This window comes from Sturnira hondurensis, unplaced genomic scaffold (assembly GCF_014824575.4).
Source record: "Sturnira hondurensis isolate 20B ecotype Veracruz unplaced genomic scaffold, ASM1482457v3 Scaffold0008196, whole genome shotgun sequence".
NCBI lineage: Eukaryota > Metazoa > Chordata > Mammalia > Chiroptera > Phyllostomidae > Sturnira > Sturnira hondurensis.
In genome coordinates, this window is record NW_028080827.1 from 16654306 (window position 1) to 16674139 (window position 19834).

At 36.3% G+C, this 19834-nt stretch overlaps 1 protein-coding gene across 9 annotated transcripts in view; it reads right to left on the reverse strand.

Annotated features, from left to right (window-relative positions):
• HERC1 (HECT and RLD domain containing E3 ubiquitin protein ligase family member 1) overlaps nt 1-19834 on the reverse strand; it is a 187733-nt gene that overhangs the window by 62115 nt on the left and 105784 nt on the right. For 8 of the 9 annotated variants that reach the window (XM_037054088.1, XM_037054086.1, XM_037054085.1 and 5 more), the window contains 11 exons: nt 17874-18142; nt 15617-15832; nt 14874-14994; nt 14391-14628; nt 14044-14237; nt 13208-13363; nt 11709-11815; nt 11068-11178; nt 8264-8440; nt 3286-3525; nt 2826-2909 (listed from right to left, as the gene is read on the reverse strand). In XM_037054088.1, coding sequence (XP_036909983.1) covers nt 2826-2909; nt 3286-3525; nt 8264-8440; nt 11068-11178; nt 11709-11815; nt 13208-13363; nt 14044-14237; nt 14391-14628; nt 14874-14994; nt 15617-15832; nt 17874-18142 — 1913 coding nt within the window. The remainder of the gene's footprint in view (nt 1-2825; nt 2910-3285; nt 3526-8263; nt 8441-11067; nt 11179-11708; nt 11816-13207; nt 13364-14043; nt 14238-14390; nt 14629-14873; nt 14995-15616; nt 15833-17873; nt 18143-19834) is intronic. The other variant, XM_037054083.1, reaches the window with a different exon arrangement.

The window sequence follows — 19834 nt, forward strand, 5'->3', positions numbered from 1 at the left end:
GGAGGTAAAAGACCTGTATGCAGAAAACTACACAAAACTGAATAAAGAAATCAAGGAGGACACAAACAAATGGAAACAAATACTGTGTTTATGGATTGGCAGAATTAACATCATAAAAATGCCCATACTACCCAAAGCAATTTACAGATTCAATGCAATACCTATTAAAGTACCAATGGCATATTTCACAGACATAGAACACTTCAAAAATTTATATGGAACCATAAAAGACCCAAATAGCAGCCGCAATTTTGAGAAAGAAGAACAAAGTAGGAGGGATCACAATACCTGACATCAAACTGTATTACAAGGCCACTGTAATCAAAACAGCCTGGTACTGGCATAAAAGCAGGCACGAAGACCAATGGAACAGAACAGAGAGCCCAGAATTAAACCCAACTCTCTACGGTCAATTAATATTTGACAAAGGGGCAATGATATAAAATGGAGAAAAAATAGCCTCTTCAATAAAAGGCGCTGGGAGAACTAGACAGCTACGTGCAAAAAAATGAAACTTGAGCACCAACTCACACCATACACCAAAATAAATTCAAGGTGAATAAAAGACTTAAATATAAGCTGTGACACCATTAAAGTCCTAGAGGAGAACATAGGCAGGAAAATCTCAGATATTTCATGCAGCAACAAAGGAAAGAATAAACAAATGGGAGCTCATCAAAATAAAAAGCTTCTGGCCCTGGCCGGTGTAGCTCAGTGGATTGAGTGCGGGCCTGTGAACCAGAGGATCATGGTTCTATTCCCCGTCAGGGCACATGCCTGGGTTGCAGGCTGGTTCCCTGCAGGCCAGCTTCAAGCAGGGGACACACAAAAGGCAACCATACATTCATGTTTCTCTCCCTCTCTCCTTCCCCTCTAAAGATAAATAAATAAATAAAATCTTTATAAATAAATAAATAAATAAAAAGCTTCTGCATGACTAAAGAAAACAGTACTAAAATAAAAAGAGAACCAACTGTTTGGGAAAACATATTTGCCAAAGATTTAATCTCCAAAATATACAAAGAACTTACTCAACTCCACTCTAAGAAAAGCAACCCAATTAAAAAATGGGAAAAGGACTTGAACAGACACTTCTCCAAGGAGGACATACAGAGGATCCAGAGACACATGAAAAGATGCTAGGTATCGCTAGCTATCAGACAGATGCAAATTAAAACCACAATGAGATACTTTACACCAGTCAGAATGGCCATCATAAACAAAGCAACAAACAACAAATGTTAGAGAGGCTGTGGGGAAAAGGGGACCCTAGTTCACTGTTGGTGGGATTGCAGACTGGTACAACCACTATGGAAAACAGTATGGAATTTTCTCAGAAAACTAAAAATGGACCTGCCTTTTGACCCAGCAATTCCACTGCTGGGATTATATCCTAAGAACCCTAAAACACCAATCCAAAAGAACCTATGCACACCAATGTTCATAGCAGCACAATTTACAATAGCCAAGGGTTGGAAGCAACCTAGATGCCCATCAGTAAATGAATAGATCAAAAAACTATGGTACATTTGCACAATGGAATTCTATGCAGCAGAAAGAAAGAAGGAGCTCCTATCCTTTTCAACATCATGGATGAAACTGGAGAGCATTATGCTGAGCGTAATAAGCCAGGCAGTGAAAGACAAATACTATATGATCTCACCTTTAATAGGAACCTAAACAACAAAACAAACAAGCAAGCAAAATATGACCAAAGACACTGAAATAGAGAACAGGCTGACAGGGACCAAAGGGGAGAGGGGAGAGAATTTCAGGGGAAAGGGGAAGGATTCACAGAAACTAGTATAAAGCATACATGGAGAACAACTAAGGGGGGTGGAAATGGGAGGGAGGTGGGGAGCACGGGGGTTGGGCTGGGATGGGAGTGGGAGTGGGGGACGGAAAACTGTCCTTGAACAACAATTTAAAAAAAAGAAGAAGAAAACATAAAGAGATCATCACTGAACTGGAAAAAATTAAAAATATAAATAAATAAATAAATAAAAATCCTTAAAAAAATTTTAAGTGGGACTATGCACATAATGCTTATTAATAAAGTAAACGTTAAAAAAAAAAAACGCCAAGAGCCTGAAATTATAGCTTTTGAAAATTTAAAAAGAAAAAGTAACTTTCATGACTGGGATTTACCAAGTCCAGTACTTCCACTGCTGAACTATTATATATGAGACAGCATGAAAATTTTCTTAAAAAGAATAACTAGAAATTCTGAAGATCAGATCTAGGCTACACAACATCCCCAAATGAAAGGATGGAATAGAAACTAAATCTACCCACCAGCATAGGGAGACCACAAAGAAGACTGTCTCTGCCTGGGTTGTAGATGATGAGAAAAAGTAGTTTATACTGAGAGGGTATCTCTTTAGGGACTGAATTTACACCAATTACAAGATCCGAGAACCCCCTCAGCTGAATAAATGAAAGACAGCTTCCCCATCACAATTGGAACTTCCATTATTAAGCTACTTATATCTGATTACATTTAAGATTATTTCTGTATTTCACTCTCATATTCATAATTGCCAATGAACCAGATGATCCCTAAACTATTTCCTGTAATTCTTAGAATTGCACATATGCTTGAAAGTTGACTCACTCTATTCATAATGCCAGAATATCAAATAGTGTCTTAATAAAAGTAAAGGTAATTTCTAAAAGTAATCTAACCTTCTCCTAAAACAGTAAATTACCTGAGCAGGTAGTTTTAATGGTATAAATGACTTGCAATTATTAGCTCTATCTAATGCTAACAAATATTAATAAAAATGACAATTTTCCTTATGCTTTAGACTTGAGGTTTCATTTACCTTTTCCCCAGGGTTGCTACTATAGAACATTACACATGGGTACAACTCTGCTGCATCCACATCTTCAAAAGCTAATTTGGGTTCCTATGAGTGTGGAGGAGATAATGAAAAGGAAACAAAAAAAATATTTAAACTGACAATATCCAATCACATCAAGATTCAAAGCTCTTAGGAAACAGATCAAAGTTACTACAGTGAAATCTTAATTAATCTGGCTAACCAAGTAAATTCCACATATAATAAATGATACTAATTTGTTCATCTGTTTCAATATCTTACTGGAATTTTACTATTTTCCTGTCATTGATCTGGTGCTGATAAATACTGTAAGAACCAAAAGGTATCACAGAAAAAGCAAAGAATGGATAAACTATAAACTGAATAACTAGCACTTAAATAACCAAGTTGAGTGCAAATAAAAAAAAGAAAACATGCAATGTTTGTGAATGCATTTTAGTACCTCTCCATTTTTACCAAAGGAAATGGTCCTGGCTTCCATGTCCAACACACAGGTAATGAAATCTCCTTGAGTAAAGCTTGACAAGGTCAGAGTCTGTTCTCCATTGTGATAGAGGTTACCACTGTAAGCCCGATAGAGCCACATATCCGAGGTAGTACGGTGGTTAAAGTCATGCACCGGCCATCGAGAAACTCCAACACACGTGCCTTCATTACCTCTGTTTTCCTTCACAATGTAAAACTAAAATGAAAACGATAATGTTCACTAATATTCAAAATACATGTTTATATACTATGAACTGTGTAAGGTAACACAGAGGAATATGTTTATAAATAATATTCATTTATTTATAGGAACCTAATTTTATTTTTAGTGTAAGTGAAAATAACATATGAATGAAATAAATCACATCATTTTATAAAGATTTTCAATAAATTTAATTTTTACCTTGTATAACATTTAGTATTTATTAAAATTTATTCAATAATTGACATTCTATTGAATAAAAATATTTTATATTAGTTTCAGATGTTCAGCATAGTGGCTAGACATTTATATAACTTAGAGGGCAATCCCCCCATAAGTCTAATACACACCTAATACCTTACATAGTTATTAAAATATTCCCTATGGCTTGGGTATTTATTTTAAGTAAGCAATTTTAGCTTACATCTTAGTTATGAATCTGAGGAAATATGTCTAGCCCCAAAATTGTCATTTTTTAAAGATTTTATTTATTTATTTATTTTTAGAGAGAGGGGAAGGGAGGGAGGAGAGAAACCTCAATATACAAGAGAAATATCAATCAGTTGCCTGTCACATAACCCTAATCAGGGACCTGGCCAACAACCCAGGTATGTGCCCTGACCAGGAATCGAAACGGCTACCGACCTTTTGGTTTACAGGATGATGCCCAACCCACTAATCCACACCAATCAGGGCAGTCCAGAAAATTATTCATGGGAAACTTCAATTCTTTGCATACAAATTTTCTAAGTACTCTCTTGTGTTACTTCTGTGCAGAAAAGAGTTACTATAGCAGCCTCAAGGCCGTTATCTTTAAAAAGTGATGCTTATAACCCTGGCCCCTGGCTAGTATCCGGGTATTCAACTGGTAAGCAGTTTCCTTCAGTGATATAAAACTTTCCCTAAATGATAAGGGTGGTTCACCTGGCCCAGAATGTTTCAATGAATGATGTGGTTTATGCTGAACACCTGCTTTCCTTCTGGAAGTCTGGAATTTTGGTATATGCCAAACAGAGTGAACCTTCACAACCAGCCACCAGTAGAAATCTTGGGTGCTAAGTTTCTAATGGGCTTCCCTAAAACATCACACACATGTTGCTGCATTTTGTTGCTGGGGAAAGTGTGCACTCCATGTTACCACTTATGGGAGGGAAAGACTATAAGGAAGCTTGCACATGGATTCCTCCAGACTCTGCTTGTCTCTTTTTCCCTTATTATCCAGCTATGTGTCCTTATTGTGTGGTTATAATAAATCTCAGTCATAAGTACAACCACACGTTTAGTCCCATAAGTCTTTCTAACAAATCTTTGAATACAGGGTGATTTTGAGGGAACCTGACACAGTGGTGGCAAGGTTCCACGAGAAACTCCAACTCATTAAGATACAGTTACAGCATTCCTGGGGGAAAGAGAGAAGTGGGGAAAGACACAGCTCTGCTGCCTGATGGCCATGGAGTTACACACATGTTATAAAACAGTAGGTGAGTTGTTATCTGTTGTGAAAGGTGTAAGTTACTTATGAAATTCAAAAATAACAGATCTATCCCCAAAACATGCACTTCAGGGAGGAAAATCATCAGCCTCTCAGTGCTGGCTCGCTGAATCCCCTGGATGCTTTTGGCCTTTCTAGCTAAAGTGAGAAAAAATGAGAAGCGAAGGCAAATTTTGTTATTCTCTCTTCTAGGCAGGAAAAAGGCCCAAATATTCCCAACAAAAGGACTTTAGATGGGCTGAAGAATAAACATTAGCTTGAAGTTGCTCTGTCCTCCAGGTGTCAAGGAAAGAGTTAAAAAATCCCTGAAGGTGAGTTTTAGGTAAACCCAAAATATGGTAAGTGCGTGTTGCTTTTTCCTCTGCAACAAAGGGAAAAGAGTATGTATCAATATCCAGGGATAGAGCAAAGCTTTGGGGAAGACCGGAGAAAGAAAAAGGCCATTCCAACTACTGTTTTAGTTTAGATACTACCACTGCTGCAGCAGCAGTGCCACTTGTCCAATCAATTAACCCTATAAAGGCTAAATGTATGCTACAGGTTTGAGTAAACTCGGGATGAGGGGGGAAAGTCAATTTTAAAAAACAGCTTTGTTCTATGGCTACTGTATCTGGATGCATGATAAAAATAGACATAAATTTTTATATGCTTGTAACTTCAAAAATACTAAGAAATTGTCCCGATCAATGAAAGCTACAAAGGAAAACATTAGCATGACACAACTTCCTTGTTTTTTGCCACCAGTGGGTAGACAAAAATTTAAACTCTTTGAGTACTAGAAACAAAACAAGTTTCCATAACTGATAATATTTTTTGCTACTGGAGCCTCTGGAAAAAGGAAGACAAAATAAAAGAGTAGCAATCTCCAGGTGGAAACATATGGATATACTTTTAGAATTTTAAAAAGGTTTTAGTTGGCAATGAGTTCCTGTAAAATCAGATTTCTGATCTGTAGAGGCTGACTGACAGTTTTCCAGCCTGAGAACCTATTTTTGAGTAGGTAAATTTGGACTCTCACAATGACAATGCTTTAAAAAGGGCTTAGGAAAGCCTAGATTCCTGAATTCACAGGTTCTAATTGCCTGGGCCGGACTTGAAGTTAAAACCTGATACCATCTGCCATGTGCTGTTTCAACCCATCATGAACTGTGCTCAATTAAAGGCATAGTTCAATGAATAAAACTCAAACTCTGGGACTATTACAGATTTAGGACTCCTCTGTGGTGTCATAAACTACAAAAACATCATGGCTTATGGTGGACTGTCTGGGTCTCTTCCAAATGCCCCTGGGAAGGGGCACGTTCTTAGATTTTTGACAGAGAAAGTGACTGCCTTGTGAACTTGTGAATCCTACCAAAAGCTGAAAGCTGGAAGAGAGCATACCACAGGGAGCATGACTCCTCCAACCACTTCTTAACAAATGAGACTTTCAACCTCTTCTTGGGATTGTCCCACTGTATCAAATTATGTTCAGCCTTTTGATTTAGTTGCAGTTTGCCATAAGAGATGGATAGGCTCTCTCTACATGCCTCATCTTTCTTCTGATATATGTCTTAGTAGATAAGTTCTCCTTGGAAAGAGAGTGAGAAATCTTTTCTAGGCTGCTCACTGGATCAATAATTATGATACAAGGAGGTAGAAAATTTGGTAAATCTATTTTGTAAAAAAAATTTTAATTGAGATTTTGACAATTCCTAGCCTTTCTGGTTAAGTTGTATAAAAATGTTTTTGTCCCTTTTGTAGCCAACCCACCTAGACAAAAAGTCTACATGAAAATTAAAAATTACTGAAATAGTCCTGAAGTTATAATTTCTAAATGGGAAACATGATTTTAGAATAAGGGTGAAAAAAAACAAAAACCCAGAACCTGGGGAAATATAGAGGAAAGGAGAAGGCATGTTTTTCAGAACTGTTTTTGTTTTTCAGAACTGTTCGTCCTCCTAGAGGAAAAAAGTATCCATGCTGTCTTAAAGCCTGTTTTGGGCACTTTAAGCTCAAACTGACTGCTGAACCTCCCACCATACCTGACAGACTACTAAACCCAGAGAGTGGCCCCATGTCCTATACTTTCCACAGAACACCCCCAGATATCATCCACACTCTTAATGCAGATAAATAATGTCACAGACAAGCTAAACCATTTAACTCACTGCCTTTAGGTAGTCCCCCTGAAATCAAGGACTCAACTAAATTATTCAGACTGCATTGGGAACAGAGGGCAGGAGGTCACACTGGGTCCCTGTTAACTCATTCTGGCTGATAACTGTATATCCTGATTAGGGGTCACTAAAAATTATAATCTCTTTGTTTCCAGGGATACCATGTATGCCCTCTGGGATTATATTTCCTGTTGTGTGCATTCAGGATTCTTATCTGAGCTCTAGACTGGCCAGAGTTGTGCTATGCTAAACTGATGCCTAATCCAGTTTTTAAAAATTAATACAAAAACTTAAGGACAAAGTAACATAATTTTTAATATAGATATTTATGGTTAATAACATTTGTTTTAACTGGCTAAGTCTAGGACCCCTAAAAAGCATAAGTGAACTTGATACTAGAGGTTGGTCTCACCCTGCTGCACAAAACCCCACTGATAATAATTTCACTGTAAAGACACGGGAGCCAAGAGGCAAGGGGGTGGACTGTATAAAACAGGAGTTAACACAGTAGAGAGGGCTATCTTAGAAAGGTCTACTTGCGGTGCTGGCCCTTGGCTGACATTTAGGAACCAGACTGCTATACAGTTCCCTACACTGATAAAAACTTCCCCTAATTGATAAGTGTGGCTCATTGTGCCTAGACTGTTTGGACAACAATGTAATTTATATTAAACACCTGCTTTCCTTCTGGGAATCTAAAATTCTAGTATACCCCAGGCAGAGGGTATGTGAACAGCATCCAATAAGAATCTTGGGCACAGAATCTCTAAAGGGCTTTTCCAGGCAGAAATATCACCCATGTTACTGTGCCTTCATTGCTGGGTACGCAAAGGGAGGGACTACTGTGATTCTTTAACCATTCATTTTAAAATTTATGAGGTAATTTTAGAATTACAAAAGATGTATCAAAATAATAGAGTTCCCATATATCCTCAATTCCATTTCCATTTATGTTAACATCTTACATAATGATAGAATATTTACATATGATTTTTAAAAAGTGATTCCATACATATTTCAAAAGAACCTGTAAAAAGGAATAAAAGACAACATGCTAAAAACTACTTGAAATTCTACAAACCTTCCACTGATAGCAACCAGAAGTTACTCCAGTTGATGCCAATCCATAGCCTTTTCCTCCACTGCCATGAGTTAAAATCTGCCCATTCTCCACTATGCAACACTGAGCCTTCTCTGGGTCAAAGGATACTTCTTGTATGGGGAGATTCTCATCTTCTTCCTCCAACTCTCCCTGCTTCTACCAGAAAGGAAGTTTGGTCAGTATTTTGAAGTAACCCAGATCTCAGTTAATATTCTAAAACTGGTTGGTTTGAGCCCACAAACATGCCAACTACTGTGCAGACAATGGAAACACAATAATAAATACAGCATGGTCCTGCCCCCAAAGAGCTTACAATACAATTAGGGGACAGAGACACAAACAAAAAAACATCAATATTATAGCGATGGAATAACAGCAGCTACACAACATAGATAGGAACAATATTAAAGTTTAAATATCTAACCATGCCTCAAAAGGAAAAGGTAAGTATTCAAAAGAGGATGACTTCTGAGCTGAGTACTGAATGATGAGAGGGCATTCAGCAGCTGGTCAAAGGACAGAAAGGCAATATGCACAGCATGTGTCAAGGCATGAAGGTGCAACAGAGTTCAGTGATTTAAAGTAACTGCAAGCAATGTGGAAAGTTTAGAGAATAAGTTAATGGCATTTTTCTGCCATTAACTCTGGCAGAAAAGTGGCCTAGAAAGAGAAAAAGAAACAAAATTATAAAAGGCCTTGAATGCCATTGAATTTTACTCTAAAGACAATAGGGAATGCCTATAAAGCATGATTTATTAGATCGCTGATCAGATTTGTGTTTTATAAACACTGCTTTACTAGGAGCGTGCAAGGTGAAGAGAGAGAGACCAATCAGGATATTACTGCAAGAGTTCAGGTAAGAACTGCTGAGGGACTTGAAATTGTTCATTCATTCAATGAGTATTTATTAAGCATCTACTATGTGCCAGGCACTACCAGGTCCTACATATTCAACAGTATACTAAACAGATAAAGTCTCTGCTCTTACAAAACTTATATTTTGAAAGGTGAAGACAGGAAATATAGAAACGAGAAAATATCAGGTAACGAGTGCTATGTTGAAATTTTAAACGGTGATATAACAAGTCTTTGTGTGGCAACTAACTCTAGATTGAGGATCAGGAAAGGACACTCTGAGGAAGTGATAACTGACACAAAAATAAGAAGAAGGTGACCTCTGAGAAACATATTTGAGGGAAGTACTAGGTAGAGAGAGTAGCAGGTGCAAAACCCAAATGAAAAATATAAGCTTAGTTTGTCCAAGAAACAGGAAGAAGGCAAATTGTTCAGAGTGTAAAGCAACTGGGAAAGAACAAGAACTTCTAGATTTTATCCCAAGAATGATGAAACCCCTAGAGGGTTTTAAGAAGGGACCAACACGCTTTGATTTGTTATTTTAAAAGATCACTCTGGATCCTGTGTAGAGAATGGACTAAAGGGAGTTAATAATGTAAGCAGAAAGACCAGTTGACAATGGTTTATAATAGGGTCAATGGCAAAGAAATGAGGACATGAGTAAATTCAAGTTATGTTTTACAGAGGAATTCATGAGACCTGAAGAATGTACAACTGGAGAAAATGGGAGGGGAGACAAAAAGAGAGAAATCAAAGATGACTTCTGGGTTTTTTGGTAGAGTTACTAAGTAGAAAGATGAGAAAGCATAATGAAGAAATAGGATATGACTGAACTAAGGATACTACCAAGTATGGGATGCCTCTCGGGCTATTATTCAACTGGTAAGGCAAGTAGTACACAAGTCTGCAATCCAGGAAAAATGTCAAAACTGGCATTAAAAATTTGGGACTCAACAGCACGTGGGTCTGAATAGGGTTTGGTTGGGTACGAGAAAGTGAGTGGGGGTGACAACTGAGAAAAGGAAGGGGTCTTGGGACTAAGCCTTGATTAAATAAAAGAGGAAGAACCAATAAAAGAGAATGAAAAACAAAGAACATGGTATTGAGACAGAAAAAAAAAACAGAAAAAGTATGACATCATGAAAACCAAGAGAAGAAGAATTAAGGTAGCTAGCTGTTCCTAGGAAATTCAGGTCTGGAAAGGTAAGTATATGGTGATATAACAACAGAAAAATAAAAAGTAAAAAAAGGTGGGAGGACAAAAAAGCGGGGGGAAAGGTTTCAGGGAGAGACACCTAGGCTAGCATTTAAATTTGGAAGGCAATACATGCAGGTCGGTGTGACTGACTGCTGAAAAAGCTAAGGATAGAACTCTGAGGAACACCAGAGTCTGGGATGAAGGCAAAGAAACAGTGGCAACAAAGAAGAGATGCCTCTGGAAGGAATCAAGAATTGGCAGAAGATATATGAGGATCTAGGAGAAGGAAGTGTTCTAAAAAGAACACAAGGCTAGAGTTTTAAAAGGTCAAGTAAAATGTGGACAAAAAAGTGTATACTGTTTTTAGCACTAAGTACATACCTTTGTCATTTAATTTCCATGCTTTGATGGAAGAAAAACAATTGAGTTGAAGAGATATAGAGATGTGAGAAAGTGACAAATATGCATAAGATTATTCTTCTGAGAAGCTTAGCAATAAAGGACAACAGAAAAAACAAAAAGACTTCATGATCTAAAAAAGGACTTCAGAGGATGGAAATGAGAGGCGTTTATAAAATGAGAGTAAGGGACCAGTGGAGAGAGAAAGGCAGAATGCAGAAGGGAAATGGAATCACTGATAGAACAAGATCCCCCAGAGGAGAAGGAATCCAGAGACAGATATGCATTTACTTGTGGTGTTTAAAAATAACTTTTTGGAGGAACCAGTTACCTGTAGTTTTATTTCTTGTTCTTTTTCCTTTATCTGAATAGCATGTTTGGCCTGAGCAATGGGTGTTTCCCACATACAATCCGACAAAAGGGAAAATAAACGTTCAACAACCTATTTATTGAAGGAAAGGGAATGATAAAATTTGTATAGGGTAATTTTAAATTTAAAAAAGATAAAACCATTCAACTATAATACTAAGTCACATGTGACATTTGATTATATCAATGTCCAACAGCTACTTTGGATGGTTGTAAGTTAAATACTTTTTTTAAAAAAAGAAAGATCACTAACTCAATAGAAAATGAGTTCCTCTCACTTTCTGCCCTTAGGTTGCCTTACTACAGAGACCTCTGAATTGGCCGAGCAACCTCACACATTTTTCTGTAGACATCCAAAACTACTAAGAAATTTCACAGGTTTTCCTTTCCTTCTGACCTTGTGAGTATTCACTATCCCCCCTCCTTCTTAATTTTTCTTTCTCCTTACTTGGAGATGAAATTATAAAAAAAAGAATCTCAGAAGTGAAAGTGTTGCTACTGAATAAATAATACATTCACAACTGAAGAGACTATAAGTTAGATTTGGGCTGAATCATGTTGTGGATGTCAAAAACATTTTCTAGCAACTTTAAAAATAGAAACCTGGGCCATCTGATCATCTTCTACACCAGATTCACAAGCTGGTAGCACAGCCTCAAGGACGTGAAGCGCAAGGAGCCTCGTTCTTAAGTTACCGACTAGAGGAATACCTGGAGGAGGAAAGACATTTTCTTACTATCAATGTGATACCAATGTGACTTAAAGTTTAAATGAGTTCTTGAAAAAATATTCCTGAGGTTGCTAAGCATTTATGGGTAGAATGGAATTCACTTCAACCTCTTATCACAATAATTCTGGACTCATCCCACACCTATTAAGGTAAACCAATATTCTTGTTCACATTTCAGTTTTTACATACATAAAAGGAATAGCGCTATAGTAACTACCTATGCCAGGTACTGTGCCATGAATTTCATACACATTAACTCTGTTGATCCTCACAAATCCTACATTATATCCTGATTTTACTGATGAGGAAACTGAGGCTCAGAAAAGGTAAATAACCAAAACCACACAGCTCAGTAGAGGCAGAGGTAGAATTTCAAGTAGGCCTGTTAATCCATACCCATTCACTGCTTCTCTGTCCATGCCCTGACTGCCTCAGAGAGACTTAGAGTTAACAGGAATAAACAGTTTATACTCTTCTAAAGTAAGCAAAGGTAGAGATAGGGTACTGATACTATTTATTATATCCATTACTGCAATAAAGCCAACTGAAAATAAGTGAATATCTGATTTTTCTTTATGCTCTAAGACCTTAATCTGTACTATAGATTTCTCTTCTTAAAGAGAAAAGAGAGCTGTTGTAAGTTATACTAGTTGAGAAAAACTAGTTTATTGAGAATATGTACATACAAAATAACATGTACAATGGAAGATTACATTATGTTTTAGCATATTTAAAAGAGTAGGATAATGAAAAAGTTCTGGAAATGGAGACTAGTAATGGTTAAAAAACACTGTGAATGTCACTAAAATGTACACTTAAATGGTTAAAATGGGAAATGTTATTTTATGTATATTTTACCACCATAAAATAAGACTAGAAAAAGACTGACTGGACTTTTTTACTAAGAACCAGGAATTAAGCTTATTATACAGAACTTTCATGTACAGCACACAATGAGAAGTTACAATCAAAACACAGAAATCATACCATGATAAGAGAGAATGGACAAATTCAGGTTTGTATTCTGTTTTTGCTTTCAGATTTGTATTTTTGATAATCCACAGAGGTCAAAATCTGTGCCAAATTATCATAATAAACATGATGTTCCCTGCTTATTACTGTAATCTGAACAAATAGAGCCAGGTTCTCAATCAAATACTTGAACTTCTCCAGGGCTACTTTCTACTAATAATTCCTATCAACTTTTACTCCTAAATTAGAGTTTTCATTTGATTACATAAGTACTTAGAAAATAAGAAAAAAAAGTCTTGAAATCAACATCACATATTCAATGTTGTTAAAGTTTGGCATTATCTGACTAAAACGCATGTGATGTTTAAAAGTACTCTAAAACAAGGCAAAGGTCATATACCTGAAGAACACTTCTGAGATGCTATATTCAGAAGTACCTCTGTCCACTTAGGGGAAGCCATTTTTGACTGAATTGCTTTTGAAGATACAACTCTGCGAAGAAAAACTAAAAAATCCCCCAGATGCAATTCGGCTGCGTGCTGTTTTCTAAGTGCAGCTAAAGAGTGAAGAGACAAAAGTTTACATTATAATCAAAAGCCAACAAACAGGAAACAGTCTTATATCAAATAAGCTACATTTAGACTGCGGTAAGCACACACCTAAATTTAAAATCTTGGTTGTCTGATGGTGAATTTTTAAAACTTAAATAACAGAATGGGAAAAGAACAGAAAATAAAGCCAAACTTACAATATCTTTCACATCTGTTTACAATAGTATGTTGCTAGAATAAAGCATGTGTACTTGGTTCTGTAAATTTTTTTACTGTTCTTCAAAAAAATACAGTTCTCCTACCCAAGCCTAGAATTCTACTGGACAGAATTTGAAGGAGATGCATAATAAATCGTGTATGTGTATATATTTGACTAGTAACAGAGTTCACAAATTTAATCACATTTTCAAAAAGTTCATAAATCACCCCCCATCAAATTTAAGAATCACATCTCTAAAAAAGACTGTGTTTTCATATTCTACAAAGCAGCCAATTTCTAGGCCTGAGTCTTGTTTGACTGAGCTCAAAATCCGTAAGATTTTTCTCATGAACTTGCCCTAACCAAATTGCTAGTTTTCCCATCAGCATCAGCACCACCCTCTCTTATCACCTTCTCATAGTTTCCCTCCACCCTCTGCATTTTGAAGCCAGAGAACTATCTGATGGAGAAAAAGGTTTATGATACCTCTAAAATCTCTCTTCTCAGCTTCTCCACTGGAGTCAATTTTTTTTTCTTCTTCTTCACCCTCTTCTCCTTCCGCTTCTCCAAACGAGGCCATGAGTAGTACACCAGCTTGGGACAACAAATTCTTCAACTGACTACAGAGTAGATCCAACAAGGATTGAACTACCTTGGGGCTCAGTTTATCAGCATAGGTCCTACAGGAAATAACAGGAAGAAAATGTAATAACATGGAAGGACAAATGTTATACTTAAATACCTTAAAGGAGATTAGGGGGAAATGGAAATTACTAAAATGTAAAAAGACCAGCCCCAACACAGTTCTCTACTAAGGCATCTACAATGCTCACCCTGTAGTGATGGCTAGAATCTGGAGCAATCTTGTACTAGCCACCTTTAAAGCTGTGCTAAGCTGAGAAACACCGGTCTTTGGCAACAACTGCAGGGGCTGTCCTAGCATAGTGTCTGTGCCACATAACTGTGACAATACGTTTAGCAGACCAGTGGAAATTGCCAAAGAAACATCCACTGGTTGATAGTGAACACTCAGGGCGAACACTGTAACCAAAAGGAGACGTTGCTGGGCTTCTAAAAAGAAAAGAAAAGAAAAGAAAGACAGTTGAAAATCTTTAAGTAAATAAAGCATTCACTAAAACAAACCATATTCTAAAATATAAATATTAATATGGAACACTACTACATTTTCAGGTATTTATTTTTAACTGTAAGTTATCTACTAATGTCCAACACAAGGTATAGAATATTAACTATCTAGCATAACCTCAGGCCAAAATAACTTGTTTCTCGTATATTTGCAAGGGGCAGTTACTCACCAATGTGATGCTTATTTGCCTGTAGGGCTCTCTCCAAGGTAGCAGACAACTGTTGATAAATCTTATGCACAGCCACCTGGATTTCAATCTGTATATTTCTCTTCGCTGCTCTGATCCCATCCTGAGTTACACGTAAAAATTTACTTTTTTCTGTTAGCAACCCTAACACCTTCTACCCAAATAAAATAGTATTTTTTTTAGTCTACCTATCTGTTAGAGCCCTGTAGTGGTTTTTAATTATTTAGTATATTTCAGTACATGAAAGTTTTAAAATAAATTTATTTTCAAATTAATAATTTCTGATTCTATATAATCTTTCTCCTTTCCCACAAAGCAAATTTTCCTCTATACATATGAAAGACATAAACACACACTTAAAAAATGACTTTTCAAGCAATCAGAGAATCCAGACAGAATGAGTAAGTCTAAAATCTAAATTCCTGAAACCATCCTCCCAAACACCCTATCCTAACTCAGACCTAGCTCTATCCAATATGGCTAAGGATTCATAAAACTAAGCAGTCGAGAATCTAGAAATACAACAACACGATGGCTCAACTAACTGTAACTATAATACTATTACTTAGGAAATTAAACCAACGAGATATCTTTAAGAGTTCTCTAAAAGTCTTTATATTTTTAAAACGTCAATCTTAAACACCAAAAAGATTAGCACTTTTCAACTGGTTTTGTAAAAAGATGGTTAAAATCTGAATACACTATAAGGTGTCATCGTCACCTACCTGATAGTGATGCAATCGGCCACTCTCCCCTTTGGCTCCTGCATATCCAACTGTGCCTAAACCGAAACACCCAGCTAGAAACTGCAGCCTCACAGACGTGAGCAGTGTGGATGACTGGAAGCCTGAGCCCGACCTGCTTCCTGCCAGAGAGATGCTACCTTTTTCCTCCATTCCAGACAACAGAACGAGGATCTGATGAAGTGCCTCTAAACGGAGCTTGAAAGAAGCAAAATAAACAGAGTTTCACTGAACTGAGACACAAAGGAACTCTGTATGTCACAGATAAAAAATTGTAGATCACATAAAACTCTAACATTTCTTAGGAATCCATTTTAGTAAGATGAACATTTTTTTAATCTACTGAAATGCTACTGGATAAAATTTGAAGGAGATGCATAATAAATCGTGTATGTGTATGAATTTGACTAGTAAGAAAGTTTACAAATTTAATCACATTTTCAAAAATATCTCTAGAAACTCTACAGGCATGCTATAGTACAAAAAAGGCTACACAGTACAAGGCAAAAAGTAGTAAGATTTGGATGTAGGAGACCTGGTTTCAAGGCCAGACTCTGCACCTACTCTGTGGCCTTAGGACACTCATTTAGCTACTTCCTGAGCCTCTGTTTCTTCATATGTAAAATGAGGCTAACGGTACTTTATGTAACCTACTCATAAAGCTACCATGATGCTCATGAGATTTATGAGAATGTTTCAAAACTGTAAGGTAGTATAGTTATTGCTTCCTTTGTTTATAAAAAATTATACAGAAGGAATACCTTTTAGTTCAAGAAACAGAAGTATTTCTGTTTTATACTTAAATTTATTGGGATGATATTGGTTAATAAGATTATATGGGTTTCAAGTGTACAATTCTATGATGCATCACCTGTACATTGCATTGTGTGTCCACTCACCCCAAGTCAGATCTTCTTCCGTCACCATGTATTTGACACCCCCTCATCCCCTACAACCCTCCCACCCCCCTTCTCCCTTGGTGACATACTATTTTAGCCTAGAAAATGCCCACTGGCCCAACAGTATGTCATCACCATACTGTTGTCTGTGTCTATTGAGGGTTTTGTTTGTTTGTTTTTCTTGTTCGTCCATTTGCTGCTTTCAGTTTTATATCCCATGTATGAGTGAGAAGTATTTCTGAAAAGTTTCTCTGTGGTTCTCTTGAACTTCTAGCTCTATTTTCCTTAGGAGGACAATAGCTATCACTACAGTCAATGAGCTTACCCTCCTCTTTTTAAAAATTTTCATTTAAAAATAATTTTACACTTACAGTAGAGTTTAAAGATGGTACAGAGCGCTCTTGTATATCTTTCCCCTAGCATCCCCTAATGTTAACATCTTACATAACTATGGTACATTTTTCAGAACTAAGAAATTATTTTGGTACAACAGTATTAACTAAACCACAGACTTAATTTGGACTTCACCAATTTTCCTCAGAAAATCCCTTTTCTGTTCCAGGATCTAATCCAGGATATCACATTGCATTTAATCGTCATGTCTCCTTAATTTTCTTTAGTCTGTGACAGTTTCTTTCTTTGTTTTTCTTGATCGTTACACTTTGGAAGAGCCAATTACTGGGGGTATATGATATTACCATCATATTACTGGTAAACTTACTCTTGGTCACTTGGTTAAAGTGATGTCTGCCAGGTTTCTGCAAGGTAAAATTATTATTTTTCCCCCTTTCATATTGTTTGTTAACTGTGAGCACTAAGTCCAGCTTTCTCTCAAGAGAAGGAAGAGTTAAGTTCCAGCTCCCAGAGAGAGGAGTATCAATTTGTGGACACGTTAAAACCACAATAATTAGTAAATATTTTGAAGGAGATACTTTGAGGTTATACAGACATCCTGTGTCTCTTTAAATTTCTGCTCCCTAATTTTAGCATTCATAACTATTAGTATGGTGTTCTAATTTAACCCTTTTTAAATGAAGACAAATGAGTCAAAAATGAAGAAGAGATCCACATGGTCACTAGCCAGTCTCATTCTAGTTTCTAGAGACAAGTAAAAACTTATGCTTAGAGTATTTTGTTCTAATAGATGGCAATTAAAAATGTACTTTTGTCCACTTCATATAAAATATCATGGTGTATAGTTCAGATAATGACATTAAAAAACTCGGGTGGAGAAAAGGAGGCAGCAAGTAGAAGAAAAGAAAAAATCTCTCCTACAATTGTACATTCAGTGGTTTAGTTTGTTTCCATAAGCCCTACAGGAGTAAATATCAAATACTTACTTCCGCTCTTAACTGCTGCTGTTCCATTGCAATGATGGAGGCCTGGGGACTTGTAGACATACTTTCCTCTGGCTCTTTAAAACCTGGGGCATTCCCCACATCTCCACTCACAAAGCTTACAACATTTTCAATCAAAGTGTGAACTCCCAAAGACTTGGTGAGATCAAAATCAGACTCAAACGAATAAGAGGAGTTGCACAACCAGTCTCTGCTATGTTTCAGGCGAACCCAAGAGTCGTTCAGAGATTCCAATTGACTGCGCATAGGACCTACATACAAACAGAACAAACATGCATCAATGACAAACAAGTAGAGCTTACAATCTGAAACTAAATGCGGGCTGAGTGCTGCTACCATACCAACTGGTGAGAGATGGAGACTTAAACTTGAATATATGCATGCATTAAGTGAATCTGAACAAAATGCTTTGGAAAAAACAACAAACAAACAAAAAATACAGCAATGTAACAAAATAAAGGAAAAACCCTGTTTGATGTACCAGTGTCTTTGAAAGCGCTTTATCAACACACTGCCACAAGAAAAAGAAAGGCAGAAGCTGCTCTCAAAATGCTTAGCTTAAAATGCTCTGCAGTATTAAACCAGACCATCATTTATAAACAAAAAGGAACGAGGCACTTAAGACACCACTGGTAAGACCTACTAGTAATAGGACTTCATCTGATTGAATATATCATTGCAAGTAAGTTAAGACTATGCAAGTGTCTACATATCTGCAATAAAACACTACCAAAAAATGAATATAGAAGGGCAAGTAAACTTACACAAAAAAAGAGACACAAACATCACCCTTTGGGTTTCATTAACATAAGGAACAATTTCAATGTGTCATATGCATACTTATTGCATATTGTGAAACTCCTATATAGAGGAAGCAAAGTTTCACAGACAGTATGTTAAGATTTACTGTAAAATGATAGCTATGGAGCTATCATTACCAAGCTCCATTTTGCTCCATAGCTAATGGAGCAAAATTACCAAGTGGTTCACAATAGTTGCTAAATATAATACCATTAGTTTTGCCAGTGGGCATTTTCTAGGCTAAAATAGTTAGATAGCAAAAATGTTAATATGTTTGAACACAACTACTGTCCAAGTCATATGGCAATATTAGCTTTAAATAAATATATATATGTCCAATTCTTACAAACTTTGTCTTTTTTAATTTAACTGATCTCAGGTACACAAATTAGATTAATCGTCATCCTTGGCTCAAAATACATTCTCATCATTGGCCCATACATGGTCTGCTTTTGTATTTATATTTATTTATAACAAATGTGAACACAAGAACTAGAAAACTAACTAACAGTAGTTTGTATCTATCTGTTCCTCCTCCAATTCATCTCTCCCTATTTCCTCCTACTTAAGGTTTCACTATCCCTATGCCTAGATTTATCATTCCTTTGGTTTTATTGTTGTCAAATAGCATTTTATCTTTTATATATTCCTAAAACAATAAAGTTGAGTTTTAGTTGTTTTGACTTTATTATATCACTACTATTTATTCACATTACTGCATGTGACCACGGTTCACTTGTTTGACCACTGTATAATATCCTAACGTGTGAATAAACCAAATTTCTCTATTGAAAATGTATCTTAAAGTATCTAATAAATTATGAATTATAAAAGTTATATTTGCTACATAACTAAATGGAAAAGATTTGGAAAGAGAACTACTTAAACACTAATGCCCACAAAGATAACAAACTAACACAGTATTAACTGCATACCTTATTTTTGAATTATTACATTGGTGCCAATACTGTAAAATCAAACATAGGAATTCATAACAGACAGCTAATATATTATAAAGTAACTATAAAATAATTATACGCATTTTACTAAATATTTTAGAATGGCAAAGAATCTATGGTATATCTGCCTACCATGTTTTAGCCAGATCTATTAAGATTAAAAAATGCTGGGTGATAAATGGT